General features: G+C 41.9%; 1 protein-coding gene across 2 annotated transcripts; it reads left to right on the forward strand.

The window, feature by feature from the left end:
* The first annotated feature begins 6,717 nt into the window (after nucleotides 1-6,717).
* Nucleotides 6,718-10,660, forward strand: FAM170A (family with sequence similarity 170 member A). Of its 2 annotated transcripts, XM_045838168.1 has the most exons (3): nucleotides 6,718-6,787; nucleotides 9,070-9,210; nucleotides 9,951-10,660. In XM_045838168.1, exons 1-3 carry the CDS (start codon nucleotides 6,718-6,720, stop codon nucleotides 10,658-10,660), a joined length of 921 nt encoding a protein of 306 aa, XP_045694124.1. The 2 variants fall into 2 exon arrangements, with proteins under 2 accessions (XP_045694124.1, XP_045694125.1); XM_045838169.1 differs by lacking the exon at nucleotides 9,070-9,210.
* Nucleotides 10,661-18,329: the final 7,669 nt, after the last annotated feature.

Genomic DNA, 18,329 nt, shown 5'->3' on the forward strand with positions numbered 1-18,329 from the left:
CATGTTCAGTTCAGTGTTTTATATTTCATTTTGCTCACGTTGGAAAACCATTTAATATTTGAGCAGGGGAATAATATTCTTTAAGGAAATAACTATGACCTGGGTGGATTAAAGGTGGGGAACGACATACTCATTTGTCCACAATTAGGGAAAGAGTGGAAGATTGCCTTTAACTCATTAGATGTGCATTGTATCTGCAGAAGCAAAATAAGCAAGATTATCTTAATCCATAAATCCCCTTCCCACATATGAGTTCTTTTTCATCATGGAGCAAATATTTGGCAGCCAAGTTATCTTTAAAATAACAAGAGAAAAACTATTTGGAATAAATGTCTCAGAACCATTTATTATGCTGCACAGAACTGTGAGCAAATAGGATTGAGCTAAAGCATTTACTGTGGTGTAGAGTGTAGTTCTGCAGGGGCTGCCACACCATTATCTGCACTTTTATCTCGGTTCAACTCTAGCTATTGCCACTACTATTACTCAAAGACCTGGAGTGTCAACAAGATAATCGAAATAACAAAACATGAGTCAAGAGTTTTTCTGCCTGTTTCTTGAAGTTTTAGGAAGATTGTTTCCTTTTGTATTCCTTACATTCAGAATGTAAGACCTTCCCAGACATCTAATCTTTAAGTCACACATTTTAAAAGGCAGTGAAATTATTTTGCAGTTGCTTTTCAGTTTAAGGGAAGTGTTTGTGGGCTTCTAAACCCTTCCTCCTGAATCTACGTATGAAAAAGAAACAAAGTAAATGCCATACAATCCCCACTACATTGTTTTGGTGTAAAAATCCTAACATAGCATGATAGAAAAGGTTTCTGAATTATGATTTTAGAGATCTGAGTTCTAGCCCTAGTTTGATGAATGCCTATCTTGATGGTTTTATCACGTCTTATATTTAATAGTGAGGATTAGGATTTTTCTATGTGGTTTCTATGTTATTCTATAGTACTATCCATATTATTTTTTCTTGTGGAGTCTAGGAAATGGGGAGACACATGATAAGATTGTGATCAACACTTGGGTGGAAGTGATGTCTGTTACCTTTGGGCCAGAATATCTAATGCCAACGTGAAGCTCTCCAGAATTCTTTCTCTTGGCAGTGATGACTGATAATTCTCCAAGTAGTGGTGGCTCTGTCAACTTGGATCCATAAGTGAGGACAGTGAGAAGCAGAACTCCTGGCCAGCTGACAATGGGCATGTACAAAGAACAACTTTTGTTGTTTTAAGGCACTTGGATTTGTTTTTTACAATAACCATATATAATTAAGCTTATTCTTGATTGACATGGTCTCTTCATGGTACTTATAGCTGATGAATGGAGAAAGGCCTCAGAGATATAAAAGATATTTCTTTTATTAAATTAAAATTTTACTGATTTTCTAAAATGGATGTCAAAGTCTGCTATGAGGGGTAGCAAGTTTCTTATATTGGAAATATTGAAATATAGATTAGGCAACCTCTTCAAGGTGGTGCTGTAGAAATTAGAGGTAGTTGCATGATACAACAAGAAATACATATTTCATCTTCAACCCCTTTCTGATACTGAGCTCCTAAAACTCTTGGAATTTCCCAAGTGATGAGATGGATGAGGATGTCTTCTGTTACATTTATGAGGTGAATTTTGGAAAGCACCTAAGGGTGGGTTGGTTGTCAGAGGAGCCAGCCTTGTGTTTAGAGCGCTGGAACTTTCAGTGCCACCCCTGCACCTCCAGGGAGGGGAGAGGGGCTGGAGGTAGAATCAATCACCAATGGCCAATGGTTTATTCAGTCATGCCTATGTAATGAAGTCTCCATAAAAACCCTAAAGGAGGGGTTTCAAAGAGTTCCTGGGTTGGTGAACATGGGGAGATTCAGGGAAAGGGATGTGCTCAGAGGGCATGGAAGGGCTTCATCCTTTCCCCAATTCCTTGCCCCATATATCTCTTCCAGCTGTCTTTTCCTGAGTCATATCTTTTTATAAGAAACCTGTAACCTAGTAAGTCAAATGTTTCTCTGAGTTTTGTGAGCAACTTTGTATTAGTAATTTAATCAAACCCAAAGCAGGGGTTGTTGGAACTACCAGTTAATATGAAGTCTGTCCAGAAGGTATCTAGCCACATATTATGAAAAATAGAGACATTTATGGAGGAAGATACAAGATACAAGAAACATTATACAGAGGACAAGGATGCCTCAGTCCCCTTCAAAGTAGGCATTCTGGGACCTCGCACAGTTCTCCCAGTTGCCATCAGCTGCCCTGTTGTATTTTCTTGAATCTCATCAATGGTCTGAAATCTCTTCCCTTTCAAAGGTGATTTTAGTTTTGGGAAAAGCCAGAAGTCATAAGGTGCCAAATCTGGGCTGTAGTAGGGCTGAGTCACCTTGGTTATTTGATGTTTCACCAAAGAACTCTGCATGAGACATGATGCACAATCAGGAATGTTGTCGTGATGAAACTGCCAATCAGCAGTTGCCCAAAGCTGCAGCCTTCTGAATCATCCAAATAATTTCTGCAGAGGAATGTTCAAGCTTAATGCAAAAATTTATGCAGTTTCATTGCTCTACTCACTCAGTCATTTTTGAATGCGATGGCCACACAGTACATATGGTCACTCAACATCCTCTACAGCCCCCACTGACTAGTACAGTGAAGTTGTCATTGTTCACACATGCGCATTCTAGTCCATTCTCTTTGGCGGTCAGGTTATGTCATTATTGCTCAAACTGTTCCCATGTTAACAATGGTTAGACTTGGTTCTGGATAGACCTCGTATAGCAGGTCATTCAGAAGCACAGGTGACAACCTGGACTTGTGACTGCTGTCTGAAATGTGTTGTGTGTAGTGGGGGTAGTCTTGTAGGAGTGAGTGCTTAATCTGTGGAATTTTTGATACTATCTCTGGTTAGATAGTGTTAGAAGAGTTAGAAGAGTTGAAACACCCAGATGGTTTCCAAGAATTACTTGGTGTGGAGTACCCCCTACCCTGTCCCCCAACACACCTTGCACCCGTGTTGGAATTGGTACTCAAATCTTAAATTGGATTAGAGAACTTCAAGGTCCATTCTAGTTTGAAAGTATTCATGTTTGGAGCTCCTGAGGGTAACTATGGCACCTCACATTTGTGCACCGAGTATGGTTTATAAAGTGCTTTCTCTGGTGTTAACTTCCTTGCTCTGCTGTGAGAACAAGAGTTATTACTGTGCCTCCCATGGAAACTTGAACAGGTGCTAAGAAAAAATCATTTGGAGAAATATGCTGATTCTTAACCTGAATTCCATAGCTACTCTGATAGCTGTATAGTGATATCTCATTGTGGTTTTCATTAGCACTTTCCTGATGACTAGTGATATTAAACACCATTTCAAGTGCTTATTTGCCATCTGTTATCTCTTCAGTAAACAGCTCCATTTTTTTTTTGCCATTTTCTAAATGGATCGTTTATTTTTTTTACTGGTGAGTTTGAAAGTTCTTTATAGATATTACTCCTTTGTTGGATATGTGGTTTGCAAATATTTTCTCCTAATCTGTAGCTTGTCATTTCATATTCTGAAAGGGATCTGTGATGTGGTAAATGGTGTTGATTTTGATGAAATCTGGTTTATTTGTTTTTCCTTTTATGGATCATTTCTCTCTTGGGTTATTGCAATAGACCCACTGTTCTCTCTGCTTCTTCCCTTGCCTCTCAATAGCCTTTTCTCAAGAAAGCAATGAGAATGACTTTTATGTAAAATGCAATTTTTCACTCAAAAGTCTCCAAGCTTCCCATGTCACTGAGAGAAAAAGCAACAGTCTTGACAACAGCCTACGTGGTTCCTCATGATCTCTGTGATCTCATCTGTACTTGTCTGGGTGTTGACCACACTGGCTTCCTTCACAATATTCAGACAGGCCAAGCAACCCCCAATTGAGGACTCCAGCCTCTTCATTTTGCCTGGAAAATGGACCCCTAGCTCTAAGCTCCCTTATTGCCCTCCGGTCTCACCGACACAGGACCTTTTTAGTGAAGACTTCCATGACCTCCCACTTAACATAGACGTGGCCTCATTTCCTATAGCCCCAAATTCAGGTTCTTGCTTTAGTTTTCTGCATGGTACTTATCAATATCTAACCTATTCCATATGTCACTTATTTTTAAAAATTGTCTATTTTCTCCTCTAAATTAAGCTCCTTGAGAGGAAATATTTTTACCTGTTTGTTTGTAAATGTTCAGCTACAGGGTCTAGAGAGCCTGGTACACAGGAGGGACTCAGTCAATATTTACACAATGAAGAATAAATGAAGAAAGGAAGGAATGACTATATAAGTCCCAACCTACCTTGCACTCGCTGAGATAAACCCCATGGTCCCAGCTTGGAGAACCTGAGCTGGTGCTGCTGGAATCATCTTTCCTTTTTTGAAGATGGGTTCATTTCTTTTGGGAATTCAGGGTCTAAGTAAGATGCCTTAAGGATCATTTGCCTTGGAATGATGGAATTAGAATTTCTAATGAAATTTCAACTTCAACTGAAGTAATGGTTTTCAATGGTTACTAATGCTATTTCTTGAAAGGCTGATGGGAACATTATAGTGGAGGGACAAAGCAAACAGCACCTGAAACCCCTGGTACATTTAAACATCATTAAAAATGAGACAGTTTTATGTGCTTCTTGTTGTGATGTAATAGGAAGGTAAAAATAATGTTGCAATAATAAGAAATTGAGCTAAATATAATCAATTCCATAGATTTAATTACGTGTTTACAAGGAAATACAGGTAATAGGGAAATACCTTAAATGACATTACACTCAACCAACTGAAATTGGAAAATTCTACAGGATAAACAACTTAGTTTCTTTAACAAATAAACAGCAATAAAAAAGGTAGGGATGAGGGGACTGTTCTAGACTTAAAGATACCTTGACCAATTGTAACACATGGACCTTGTTTGGGTCTTAAAATCAATGGACCAGATATAAAAAAAGACATTTTAACACTGTTGGAGGAAATTGGGTATGGCTTGGTTACTGTTATGAAGAAATTATGGCTAAATCTGTTGGGTGACATAATATTGCTGTTATTTAAAAAAAGTTTTGTCTGTTGAAGATAAATACTGCTACATTTAAAAAGCAATGATATAATGCCTGAGATATGCTTCAAAATCCTTCCCCTCAAACACCTGAACTAAATGGACAAAAAGCTAAGTATGTGTGTGCATTTGTGTGTATACAGAACAAGAATGACAGAATATTGATAATTGTTGAAAATTGGGCAATGGGTTCATTAAACTGTGTTCCTATTATATAATTCTTTACTTTGTGTTTGAAAATTTCTACCACAAAAGGGTTTAAGAAAATCTTCTTTGCCCCTTCTTTTCCTGGGATTCTCCAAGAAATAGGAAGGTTAATCTCACCAGCAAATCTTCACAAGGCTGCATTTGTCTGATCTTTACTCTCCCTGTGCCTGTGACTTTAAGACATTATGTGGTGCCCTTTCAAATTTGGACACACCTCAGTCCAGTGAGTATTCCTAATGTTAGCAGTGATTTCTGGGAGTTTACTTCCTCCATGTACACCAGACCACCCATTGCATCATGGCCACGGCCTCAAAATGAGGTGTCTTTAATATTAGATTGAAGTCAGGAGGATCCAGATGACTCATCACTTATAATTGGTATGAATTTCAGCCCACAAGCAAAGGTGTGTAAGAAACAGTATGAAAAAACTTTATAACTGCAGTTAGTTTGTATTTTAAGTGTTGATTCTGTAGGTGTCCAGTTTGGAATTTCACCCATTCCTGTTTGGAAATCACACAGGGCCCTGGTCCTGTGGGGTGGGGTGGGGTGACCCATGGTCACTGTTTAGTAGAGCACACAGTTGTAGTTTCGATGTCCATCAGCTTGGTTGCCATGCCTCCTTTAGATCGAGTGGTCGCCTTGCCATGGGTGGGACAGGTTACCAAGATTCTGCTTGCATGCACAATACATCCATGTCCTCTTGGATTTTTTTTTTTTTTGCACATCTACCTCCCCAGCCACACTTGGGAAGCCTCTTCTCTGTGATCCCTACACATTTCTTTCTGACGTAGCACCTCTCAATCCTAGTAGGGCAAGAAGGGATTATTTAACTTCAAAAACCCTGCTTCTGTTCTGTTTCTGCTCAAGCATCCTTTCTTTCTATGGAGCCTGGGATTTTAGAAGCAAAGGCAAAGATTACTAGCATGCTATTATTGCTTCCAGCCTGGCCACGTGCCTCCTCTGGCCAATAAACACGGAGTCTGCTACCCACTTGAATGCAGAAGGGAAAGGGTGAAATAAAGGGAGAAAAGAAAAATATGACACAGGAACAGATTAACATCTCAAAATATCCTACCACATTTGAAAGATGCAAGAGTAGAATTCATGGGAGAGGTTCCATTGGAAAAAAGGAATTGTTCTTAAAAAGGGTGTGTATGAGTGGCAGAGACTATTGAGCCTCAGTCCACAGAATGTTCTGATGTCATCACTGAGGTCACAGAGTTCTGTTGTGGGCCCGGCAACCTTTGCATCTTAACAGCCCTGTGTTGTGGTGAACCCTGGGCTGTGCTGCAGGTTCTCTGTGGGGTCTGAGTTCTTCAGCCCTGTAGGAGACTCAACTATTTTTATTTGTACTGAATCATTTCAATGGACATCCTGAGAGCCAAGAAGGGCCGACCTGTAGGGAGAAGGAGGGGCTGGATGTTAGGCATCTTCTAAGGGACTCTTCTAGTTGGTACTATGAAACGGCAACAAAAGAGGAAACATTTGGAAGATGAAGAGTCCCAGGAAACTGGCGAGAAGGGAGGAGGTATGTGTTGGGCAACTTGTCTGAGGCCCGCAGGTGGCTGCCAGCCTGAGCCTTCTCTAAGAAACTGGGACGGAGGGGAATGTGTCACCTGTGAAGTGGGCAGGGGAAACCCGGTATCAGCTGATGCTGCCATGTCCATCCCGAGGGTCCCCATGGTGTGAGATGGCACAGAGAGGCAGATGTAAAGTCAGCTCCGCCAGTCTGAGCACTGCTTTCCTGGGGCTACTCGGGCCTGAAGCTACATCAGACTCCTACCTGGGGCTCCGTTTGCACAGACTCACAGATGCAGCTATTCTCAGCCCCCTCCCCCTCGTTCTTTCAGTTCTCTTTATTGGGTCTTACCCTGGGGTCACTGGGCAGTGTAAAGGACACTGCTAGAGATCCATGAGTTGCTCTGTGCATTTTACCCATGAGGATATAAAAGCCTAATGAGTTAAAGGATGTGCTGAAAAACATCTTGTGGAGTGAAACACCTGTTTGAAAGGAGATTGTCTAGTGAAGGCGTCTTATTGAAACATGGAGATTTTATTCCTTCAGCCAGAAGAATTGACTGGTTAATCCATGGGAGTGCATGAATCCACAGGTGTGGGTTTCCCAGAGATCAAGGGGAGGGGAGGGCCTTCCAGAGACTGCAACCAACTGTACGATGGTAAGAACTGTTGTCAGGGCTCTGTGGGGAGCACTGAGAGCCCTGGATATACTTCCCAGGCCATGTGGTGACTGTGTCCATTAAATGTAAACTGGTAGCTTGCCCTGAGAAGGGCAGCAGGTCACTTGCAGGAGGTGGGGCAGAATGGAGCCCATTGCAGAGATCCAGCTCCAGGCTTCTGACCCAAACTGGAGCCCAGAAGCTTCCATGAGGCCCAGGGCCCTGAAGACAATATTTGAGCCCTGGGTGCAGAGGCCTGGGCAGTAAGCAGATTTCCAGACAGTGGCTGGGACAGGTTGGGGAAGGCAATGACTGCCCCTGCCCCTTACACATGGCATCTTTTTGTCTGTGTGTGTGTGTTTGGTGGGAGCTGTGGGGAGAATACAGGCACAGTGCTCATAGGATGTGTGGTCTGTGGGGTAAGGTTCCTGTCATCATGCTTGGTACATGTCAGAGTATATTCAGAACTCTTGGGAAGGATTTTCCATGACATGGTTGTTCATAAGCACATGTACACTCTGATGGAGAAAAAAATTGCACATCTCCACACACAACTTCTTTATTAAAGCATACACCAAGCACGTATGTATATACACACATCACTCCTATACTGTGTTCACATATGACCCCTGTGTATGTTGTCCTCTCTTCCCACACCAAACGCTGGAGTTATGTCTATAACTCTACCTATATCTAGATAGAAATAAACACTATATCTTCAACTATGATACAAACACAACTACCCCCAACTATCTCTAAATACCTCAGTAAGAACCAGTCATGGGTCACGCACACCAACCACACAACACCTTATGTAGTAAGACCAAACCCACCCAAAAAACCCAGATTCACCAATTCTTTTTAAGGTTGCTGGATAAGATACAGAATATCCAGTTGAATATGAATTTCAGATAATCCACAAGTAATTTTTTGGTATATGTATGCCCCAAATATTATAACCCAAATATTGCATGGGAATATTTACACTAAAAATTATTCATGGTTTATCTGAAATTCGAATTTAACTGGTGTCCTGTATTTTTGTTTGTTAAATCTGGCTACCCTTATATGCCTACTACCAGCTGACATGCCATATATTTCCTGTATTTCTATTTAGTATCTATCTTTCCTTACTAGAATGTTTAGCATTTTTAGAGCCTAGAATAGTGGAATAGTGCCTGATACACAGTATTGTTCACTGAATATTGCAAATGAATGAATGAATGAGTGAATATAGATCATAAATACAAACCAGACTATATAATCAGGCCACACACTCCTGAGCTGTGAACACAAACCATGCACACAAATTTTCCATAAACATAGATGGGTATTTCCACATTGTTGACCATGCCAGTCCCCCAGTTATCAAATACTTAGCTGATACACATCACTCTCACACTTCTGACATATTCACAGTCGCCACTCATGCCTGCATTCCTAACAAGACACTAATAAAGTAATGATTGGTTATAACTAAATACTGAAGTGACCACTGAGAACCAGAGTCCAAGGCATGGGTATTCACTGCACCTGAAAGAAGCCAGCCACTCAGTAAACACTTGTTGGATGAATGAATGATTCACAAACATGCCCAACTGACCACATGATTGAGGCTTTTGTCCTTTCTCAGGAATCCTGAGGTCACAAGAGGATGCTTCTCAGCTTGGATTGACCAAAGTGGCCAAAGGCTGTGGCACAGGGGCAGAGGAGGTCTCCTCTGCCTCCGAATACTTCTCCTGTGTTTCTTCTCCAAGCAAGCTCAACCATGGCGGTACAGGTGTGGGCAGGAGGCACATAGATCCAAGCACGAGCCTCAGAGGAAACCCAGGGCAATCAGAGGAGCCTGGGGAGAATGGCAGAGCTGTCAGGAGAGCCTGGACATGAGCTCACTGTGGGAGTGAGCCCTGGTGCAATCACGCTGGGGAATTTAGGGAGTGGGGGCCAGGAAGTTCCGGGCTTCAGGTATAGGGCAGAGGGACCAGATTAAGTACCTTCAGAAGAGCACATAAGCTTTGCCTTTACCTTTGCTTCCAGAGAAGGACAGAGTTCCTCAGCACAAGCCTTCAGCACGGGAGTGGGACTGTCAGCCCATGCCCACACACCTCACACATACAACCACACTCCATGCACATCCATTCTTAGCACACACACAAAACCCAAACACATGCCCCAAGGTGCCACTGTTCTTTACCACAGTCCACATTCCACAAATAGCACAGCAGTGACATAAAAAACTCACATCCCTCTCATAGCACACACCCCACCAACGTCCCACATACCACAGCCCTCACCTCCATATACAGAACCCCTCCAGGATGCCTACACACACCAATGAGAAGCCTACAGATGATACCAGATACATTACCCCATAGCATGAGCAACAACCACCAAGCTCATCATACACCTACATCACATCCTAGTCCCTCTCCCTATTCCCACATATTCATTCTCGTTCCCTCAGCTTCTGGCATGCCCCATGCACATTCTGATGTTTCTAATTTCCTTTCCTAGGAATCCAGAAATCACTTCAAGACACTCCCCAGCCGAGATCAACCCTAGCCCATGCTCAAGAACGAGGGGAGACTGCCCCCCTCTCACCACATGTCCCCTTATCGTCCCCTTTATCCGATAAGACCTGTGTGACCTCTCAGTATCTGAACAAAGAGGAAAGGGGCATGAAAGTATATTACATGCAGGTACAAGTGAAAAAGGGTGTAGCTGTCTCCTGGGAGACAGAGGCAACCCCAGAGTCACTAAAAAGGAAGCCGATGGTGGAAGAAGTGAACCTTCCTGAGAATGTGCGAGTAGGTACACCACCCTCTGAGGTGTCTACCAGAAACCTCCTATGTGACAGTGAGGCCAGAGAAGAGGTGAGAGAGCATGAGGAAAGAGGAGAATCAAAGGGCCTGCCAGGATTGCCCACAGTTGAGGAGATACCCAGGGCCAAGACACCTGACTGGTTGGTGACTATGGAGACTGGCTTCAGGTGCATGGCCTGCTGCAGGGTCTTTCCCACCTTGGAGACCCTCCAAGACCATGTGCAGTTAGGGATTAGGGAGGGCTTCAGCTGCCACGTCTTTCATCTCACCATGGCTCAGCTGAGGAGCAATGTGGAATCAGAGAAGATCCAGGAGAAGGAGGAGGAGGAGGAGGAGGAGAACGATGAAGAGAAAGAGAAGAAAGAAGAAAAAAAATCTGAGGAGGAGCAGACCACAGGGTAAGACCTTCGCATGAGGAGGTCCTGGAGCTAATCGACGTCCAGGCTGTGTGTTTCATTCCCAAGGGATAGGAGGTGAGAGGGCGCTGCAGCTGCTGAGGGTGCTGTGCCTTCTCCCAGCCAGGACGTCTCCCGTCCAGGCCCAGGCCTCCACACCGGAGAGTTGGGGGCTGCATCAGATCAGGGAACAACTGAAGGGTGGGGTCAGGAAGGGAAACTGGGCCTCTTCTTGCCCAGGCATTTAATAAAGTCATGACTGTGAGTGGGAATTTATCCTGAGCTTTTCAGTTCCTGCAAGAAGTTCTGAGAATGTCCAAGGGCTAACAGAGCACCTTTCTTCTGTAACTAAGAAGGGTTTTCCTCTGTTTTGGTTTCCACACAGCAACTGAGATTCCAGGCCAGAAGATCCGGGAACACTTATCTTGGGCGAGGTAAGGCCTGAGGCTGGCATGGCCTTCTGAGCCCACATCATAATGGTCCAGAGGAATCTCAGGGAAGGGGCTGCAGGACTGCCCTGCATTACCCCATGCCTTTGGAGCTGCACTGACTTGTGGCATACCCGATGCTTCCCAGGACTTGACCTCCATTGATTTATTGAGAAAGTGGAGAATTTTGACAGGAGTTCCCCCAGAGTCTTCATGATTGACTTCCAGGGCCAGGAGTGGTCTGAGGAAAGGTCAGGGGGCTTAGCAGGATGGGAGGTTTAGGGCTGAGAGCCTTTGGCCTGAGCTGGTATCTCACTATGGCCAGTGGACATAGTCCCTTGAGAGGAAGTAGAATGTGTATAGGGAGATACATGAAAATGAGGTCGGTCGTAAGAGATCTGGAAATGTTCTGGAACCCTTAGTTTGCTGTCGTTGATCTGAAAACACACTCGTGGTGGTATGCATGGCCTCTGAGCCGTAAGGGCTCATATTGCTTCTTGTCTTTTCCTCTCCTTTCTGTTTTGTTTTCTCACTCCTAGGGAGAAGAGAGGATCATGGAGCTAGTAGCAGACAGAGTGCCAGAGGTCTGAAGGAAGATGAAGGGCCCCGTACTCAGGCTAACATATAAATGTTATATGCAATAAAGGCTGTTTTCCAAAACTTTCCTGGATATACTCATTTTTGTAGATTAAACTTTTTTAATATTTTAAATTATTTTTAATTATAGTTTATGTTCAATATTATTTTGTATTAGTTTCAGGTATACAGCATAGTGGTTAGATAATCATATATAATACTTTACAAAGTGTTCCCCCTCATATTTCTAGTACCCACCTGGCACTATATCTAGTGGAAACATCAGTCTTATTTCATCTTATCTATATCCACCACCCTTTTCCAGAAGCAGCAGTATCCAGCCTCTTGGGATTGATTAGGCTTCTGTGTGACTATTTTGCAAGGCTGGATACCATGACAAGCTACAGTGAGTTCACATGGATCAACTGGAAAACAGCAGGTGCTGTGAAAACCCAGGTCTAATGGGTCCTGATTGAAAGAACTAAGAAGGGAAACTAAGAAGGCCTGGAGGGTGGTCTGCATGTCTCCCAGGACAAAGGAGAAATTTCTCAGTCTTGAAGCTGTCCATGGAACAGGTTCCTCCTGAGATGGTGACATTTTGTTACAACCCTCAAAAAGAGGCCACCTGACCACAATCAGGAATTGGGGGAAGAGATTGCTATATTAAGAGTGTGAGCCAGTGAGCTCTGATATTTCTAGTTCTGACAGTCATATTTTAACTTCTAAATTAATTCTTATTCTAGCCTCTCAAGATTTTCATCCTGTCACCTCTAAACTTCATCCTCACATCACCTCTACCACCCACTGGAACTCGAGGCATCTAGCAGGTACTGAAGATGAATTCGGTTGTCCACTGTCTTAAAGGTAAAGAGAAGCGATATGTTTTCCTAATTTGAATAGGGGGTCAAAGCTGAGCTTTAGAGGAACTAAGGGAATTAGAAGCAAATAATTTGAAGTTCAGAGGTTTTATCAGTTTAAGTAGAATAAGGTTTAATTCCAAAGTCCCATGGATTTTTTTTTTCCAGGATATGTAGGGAGTCTTCCACGAGACTTTATTGAATCGACAATAGTTCCAGTGGTCTGGTGTTGTCATTATTATTTTGGCAATAATAATAAACCAGCTTCCTAACTGGTTTCGTGCTTTCTAGCCTCTCCATCAGGGATATCATCTACATATGTCTTTTCCTTTCTTTCTTTTTTCTTTCTTTCTTTTCTTTCTTTCTTTCTTTCTTTCTTTCTTTCTTTCTTTCTTTCTTTCTTTCTTTCTTTCTTTCTTTCTTTCTCTTCCTTCCTTCCTTCCTTCCTTCCTTCCTTCCTTCCTTCCTTCCTTCCTTCCTTCCTTCCTTCCTTCCTTCCTTTCTTTCTTTCTTTCTTTCTTTCTTTCTTTCTTTCTGATTTTATTTACTTATTTTCACAGAGAAGGGGAGGGAAGGAGAAAGAGGGAGAAAAACATTGATCATGTGCCTCTTGCATACCCCCAGTTGGGGACCTGGCCCACAACCCAGTCTTGTGCCCCGACTGGGAATTGAACCACTGACCTTTTGCTTTGTGGGACAATGCCCAACCCCTTAACCCAAGCCAGTCAGGGCTATATGCACATCTCTTGACTCAAGATGCCTAGTGCTTCCTTTAACTATCATTCCAAAGAGTTTAGAATTTGAGGCTTCTGCTAGCTACCCTTTCATACTCATTCTCTGACCACCTCTGTATACTCTGTAATCTTCACCTTTGTTCCTTTTCATCTGCTGTTGAGTCTACCAGGAATTATCTCTTTCTTTCTTCCTAGGTCTACATCATTTCCTTTCCTTTCCTTGGAATGTTTGACTTCTCTCTTCCACAGATTGCTTGAAACACCTAGGGTTTATTGCATGTAAGTAAGTTGGTAGGATATTGGTTATAAAATGAGGGTTCTCACTACTGTTTCTGCTGGGATTGAGACTTCCCTGTAAAGCATGGAGGGGTGTAACATGAGGCTCTGTAGGCAGGATTCAGAGTGTGGCAGCAAGCTCATGGTATCTCATAAGAACTGCACTTACCCAGAGGCAGAGAACTGAGGCCTGCAGCTCGAATGCTTTTCTAAGATGATTGTACACATCTGTCACACCAGATCCTCTTGGTGGGGCCACTGACAGAGCAAATTTTGAATAAGACTTTGAATCTCTGCTCAGAATAAAGTATTTCAGAGCAGTTTGAAGGATTCTAGTAAAGTAGATGTAACTGAACTCCCTTCCCTGAAATCAGCTTAAATGAACTGGAACAGAAAATGAAAATAGATGGGGATTTCTCACAAGCAAGGATGGGCCACAATGCTTGCCACACATGCTATCTGGGAGGTGCAGCCAGGTGTGCCCCCCCCGACTCATACTCACTGACTCTGAGTTTCCCAAGTGTCTGAGTCTGGGAGTGGAGGCTGGAGTCAGTGGTCCAGTGCAGGCTCCGTAGTCTCTAAACTGATTCTGATCCTGGACATAACATCCCTACAGCACACTTTCCTTGTCCCTGGTCACACTGATCTCTCTTCCTCAATGCTTCCCTCCTTTTCTTTCTTACCCCCAGTGCAGGGAACAAATTTATTATTTGTTCACAGAAACCTCTGCTGTTCTGCTGTGGCTTTTGCTTTTAACATTCCAAAGCCAAGAATTTTTCTTTTTTCTTCCTTAATTGTGCTCGGTTTTTACCTGCCTAATGCAATGAACTCAGAGTACTTAGCTGACAAGATGGGGGAAAGGGAATCTAGGAGCAAAAAGAAATAATAAAAAGTATTTCATTTAATTTTTCACAGTATTATCCAGTTATATATATTTAAAGTTTAGGAGTAATATAGAAATATTCCCTTCATAAAAACCTCATATGATATTAAAGTAAAAAAAATCCCTTTTCATAATACTCCAACTTTACTCCCAAGTTTACTTTACTCCCAACTTTACTCCTATTTCCTTTTGCAGAGATTTTTATTATTATCTGTTTGATTTCAAGACCTTTGGTCCATACATTTAAATACATAGGTGTTTTATATATGATATCTAGCTTTATAGAGATTTTTATTCATAAATTACATCGTATCTATTCTAAAACCAACATTCTTCACTTCTGGTCAAGGTGGTGGCATAGATAGTGTGATACTAGGGTTCATTCTTTTCACTGAGTCACCCCTCATGAAGCAGCCTTTGTCATGGAGAAATATTTCCACCAGCTAGTTGTAAACACCTGCTGAGTGCTTATTCTGTGTCAGGCACTCTTCTAATGACTTTAATATATAATTATCATGTGTAATTTTCACAACACACCCATGTAATAGGTGAGACTCTAAACCCCACGTGACAGGTAAGTGCATATAAAGCACAGATAATACCCAGAGGCCAAGTGACTTGCCTGCGACGTTAGAGTGAGTCAAAGTCCATGCCTTTCCTCACTTTGATCTGTTACCTCCATCTAGGAGGCTTGATGATTTTGCTGCTAAAATCTTTAAATATCACGATACAGTTTTACATCCCTAAAACAATCACAGGGTTGCTAGACGGGCTAACTAAACTGTTATTTTTAAAAACTCCTATGCAGTCACATGAAGGTAAGCCAGTGTCTATAATAAGATTCAAGATTTCTGATTAACTTAAAAATAGCTCCTTGAATATAATTTATATAATATCAAATCTAGTATATAGTCCAAATAGTAACAGAAAAATAAAAATATGTAGAAAGTACTTAAAATTGACAGCTCCTGGGAACATAGAATTATTGGGACCAAGGTGAATACCCATAGAAAAACTTGCTTTTTCTGTCCGGGGCCTTTGAAAGAGCTCCACCAACTGCGGAGGTCCCTGGAGCAGTTGCTCAGCTCACTTCTTAGTACAGAAGTATTTCCCAAGCTGATAGAGTCATAAAGAAGCCTTAAATTTGGTTAGCAGTTCTACATTCTTGATGCAATAATATTTTCAGAGTGTGGGAGGATATCAAGCTATGAAAATATCCTTGGAGAGATTTGCTTATTAAATTTGACTTTTTCAGTCTTCCTAAAACTTTTTTTTCAACTAAACACCAGGGAGTTCTCTTTATTTTTCAGGTTAATGTTGTCCTTCTTTTGTCTAATAAACTTTAAAATACTTTTTGATGACTTATTAAGGTTGAAAAAATGCATATCTCTTCAAAATAAAGAAGATGGTGACAATGACAAGTAGAAATAGCCCTAAAATTGAGGATACACTTCATTATAGCTAGTAAATTGGAAGGAAAATTCCACACTCAGTATTCAGAGTATATAACTAGAAGTCAAGGATGCTCTGGGGCATCCCTGGGATCCTGATGAGTCTCCACCATTCTGATGAGTCAGGTTGACCAGTGAAATATTGAAGGTTTAGTTAAATTTGAATGTCAGAAAAACAACAAATATATATTTAATAAAAGTATACTCCACATATTGCATAGAATTTACTTACACTAAAATAATTATTTTTATTTATATGAAATTAAAATTTAACTGGGTGTCCTCTATTTTTATTTTACTGACTGAATCTGGCAGCCCTACTGATGAGCCCTGGTGGGGGCAGCTAAGGGATGGCACACACAGACTCTTGGACAGTCATGAGTTAGGTGCCTGAGGACATTGAGGCAGAGGGTGTGGAATCCTTTGTAGATGGCAGCTCAGAAACCATGGCCAATTCTTGATGGCAAAAGCTTCCTCGGACTTCCCTGAGGTGAGGTGAACCTTCTTAATGTCCTATTAGTAAGTCTGGAAGCCTGTATTCAAGGGGGGAGCCAAAAGTCAGCCTCATTCTCACATCCATGTTTCTAATTCAAAATGAAATCTTCCTGGAATTAGCTGTTGATGACTGACAAGAGATGAGGAGGTTTGTGAAACTTGGGGTTAACATAGCCTTTACCCTTTATGAGTAAGTTTTGCTGTCTTGGGAGATTTAACAGGAGCAATATGATTTCAGGGGTAAAGATTTCAGATGCCATGATAGAGATAGTTTTGTTATATGAAGGGGGATGCCCCCAAAACAGAATTATCTTCTGGAGGGTAGACTCCTGGTGGTACAGGCTTCCTCTACTAGGTGCGTGTTCTAGGAACCCATCTGTATCAGTGTGTCAGCTGGCATTATTGTGAGAGGTTGCGTTTGGTTTCTGTGAATTTTTTTTGAAGACTTTTTCAGTGTATTTGCCCATTTCATGATGGGTGATTTACAAGTGCACCTGCCCACACTGTGTTGTGCTCAGCAGTTTTTGACCAAAAATGGCATGACCCCCATGCCCAGCCATTTCTGTTCACCTGATCCTGCCCCAGACAACTTTTTTTTTGTTTGTTTCTCTGGATGAAAAAAAGTCCCCAAAGGGAAACATTTTATTGATATGGAAAAAGTGAAACAAAAAATGACAGAGGCACTAAATGTCATTAAAATTGATGAGTTCAAAAACTTTTGAGCAATGGAAAAATCATCTCAATAAGTGTGTTGCATCAATTAGAGTGTATTTTGAAGGCAATTAAAGTTTAAACATGTAAGAATAAATATACACATTTTTATAATAAATTCTGGGTGTTTTTGGGTCTCCCCTCAAACTTCTGGATGTGTGATCATGCTCTAGTGTTCCACAGAATGAAGATCTTAGAAAGATAGACCAAAGCTTGGATGTTTCTGGGGACCAGGCAAAGGCCTGAGTTTAAAGTTCACTTTTTATGACTTGTGGAGACATAGTTTCCAGAGGAGAAATCATGGAGGAGACCTTGGCTTTATCTACTGTGCAGACTTTTATATTTGATTTTTATCCAGATTGTGTTTCAATGGTGGAGATTGTTTACAGCTATGGAGGTCCAGAAAATTCTCTGAGTGCTTTTTGGACCTTTACTCTAGGAGAAAGCAGGGCTGAAGCTGTGGACATGCTGTGAATTTCTGACAATGGATTTCCCAGGACCCAAGACTTGATGCTCCTCCCTGAAGTAGGCAAAGTGATTTTCAGCCACTCATAGCACTATGAAAGGAAGCTGCTGCACCTGGCCCAAAGGGTGTTGCATGTGGTTGGAGAAGACTAGTCATATTTAGGTAACACTGGTATAACTGGAGTCAAAGAAAACAAATTATCCAAAGTGCAGGTGTCTGAGATGGGAAGGATGTTGCTGAAATTTCACAAATGTTATAAGACCAGGGAGTATCACCAGAATGGGTTATAATTTGGGTTGCAGGTAAGAGAGTGAAGGATGGAATAGGGGTTGACCTCATACAACTGGCCAGGTTCCCATCCATCCATCCATCCATCCATCCATCCATCCATCCATCCATCCATCCAACAGGTATTTATTGAGTTACATGTGCCAGGTACTATGTTAGGCTTTCAGATACAGTAGTGAAAAAAACTTCTCAGTCTTTAAGGTACTTACAGTTCAGTCAGAGATGCTGATAAATAGGTAGACAATTATGAGATAGGAAAAGCCATTTGATAGAGAAAGTAAGGTGTTCATGGGTGGGTCAATTAGTTAAACCCAGTAGGGGATGGGATACCTAAGGGGTCTTCTTAAAGAGGGTGATATTGGAGACCTGCTGGGTGAGTAGAACACTCCCAGGACCTTTCCAGGGAAAGGAAGAGGGAAGGAGAAAGTTTCACGCCGAGGGTCCAGTCTGTATGGAACCTTAAGATGAAAAGCACATTGTATGTTCTGCAGTGTGGCTGGGACACGAAATC

This window comes from Phyllostomus hastatus, unplaced genomic scaffold (genome assembly GCF_019186645.2).
Source record: "Phyllostomus hastatus isolate PE091 unplaced genomic scaffold, TTU_PhHast_1.1 phas_contig_254, whole genome shotgun sequence".
NCBI lineage: Eukaryota > Metazoa > Chordata > Mammalia > Chiroptera > Phyllostomidae > Phyllostomus > Phyllostomus hastatus.

What these genes read in the sequence shown, in the direction of transcription:
- FAM170A (XM_045838168.1), top strand. Translation starts at nt 6,718, where the DNA reads ATGAAACGGCAACAAAAGAGGAAACATTTGGAAGATGAAGAGTCCCAG. An exon ending in AACTGGCGAGAAGGGAGGAG is followed by an intron (nt 6,788 to 9,069) that starts GTATGTGTTGGG and finishes GTCCTTTCTCAG; the next exon opens with GAATCCTGAGGTCACAAGAG. An exon ending in AAGCAAGCTCAACCATGGCG is followed by an intron (nt 9,211 to 9,950) that starts GTACAGGTGTGG and finishes TTCCTTTCCTAG; the next exon opens with GAATCCAGAAATCACTTCAA.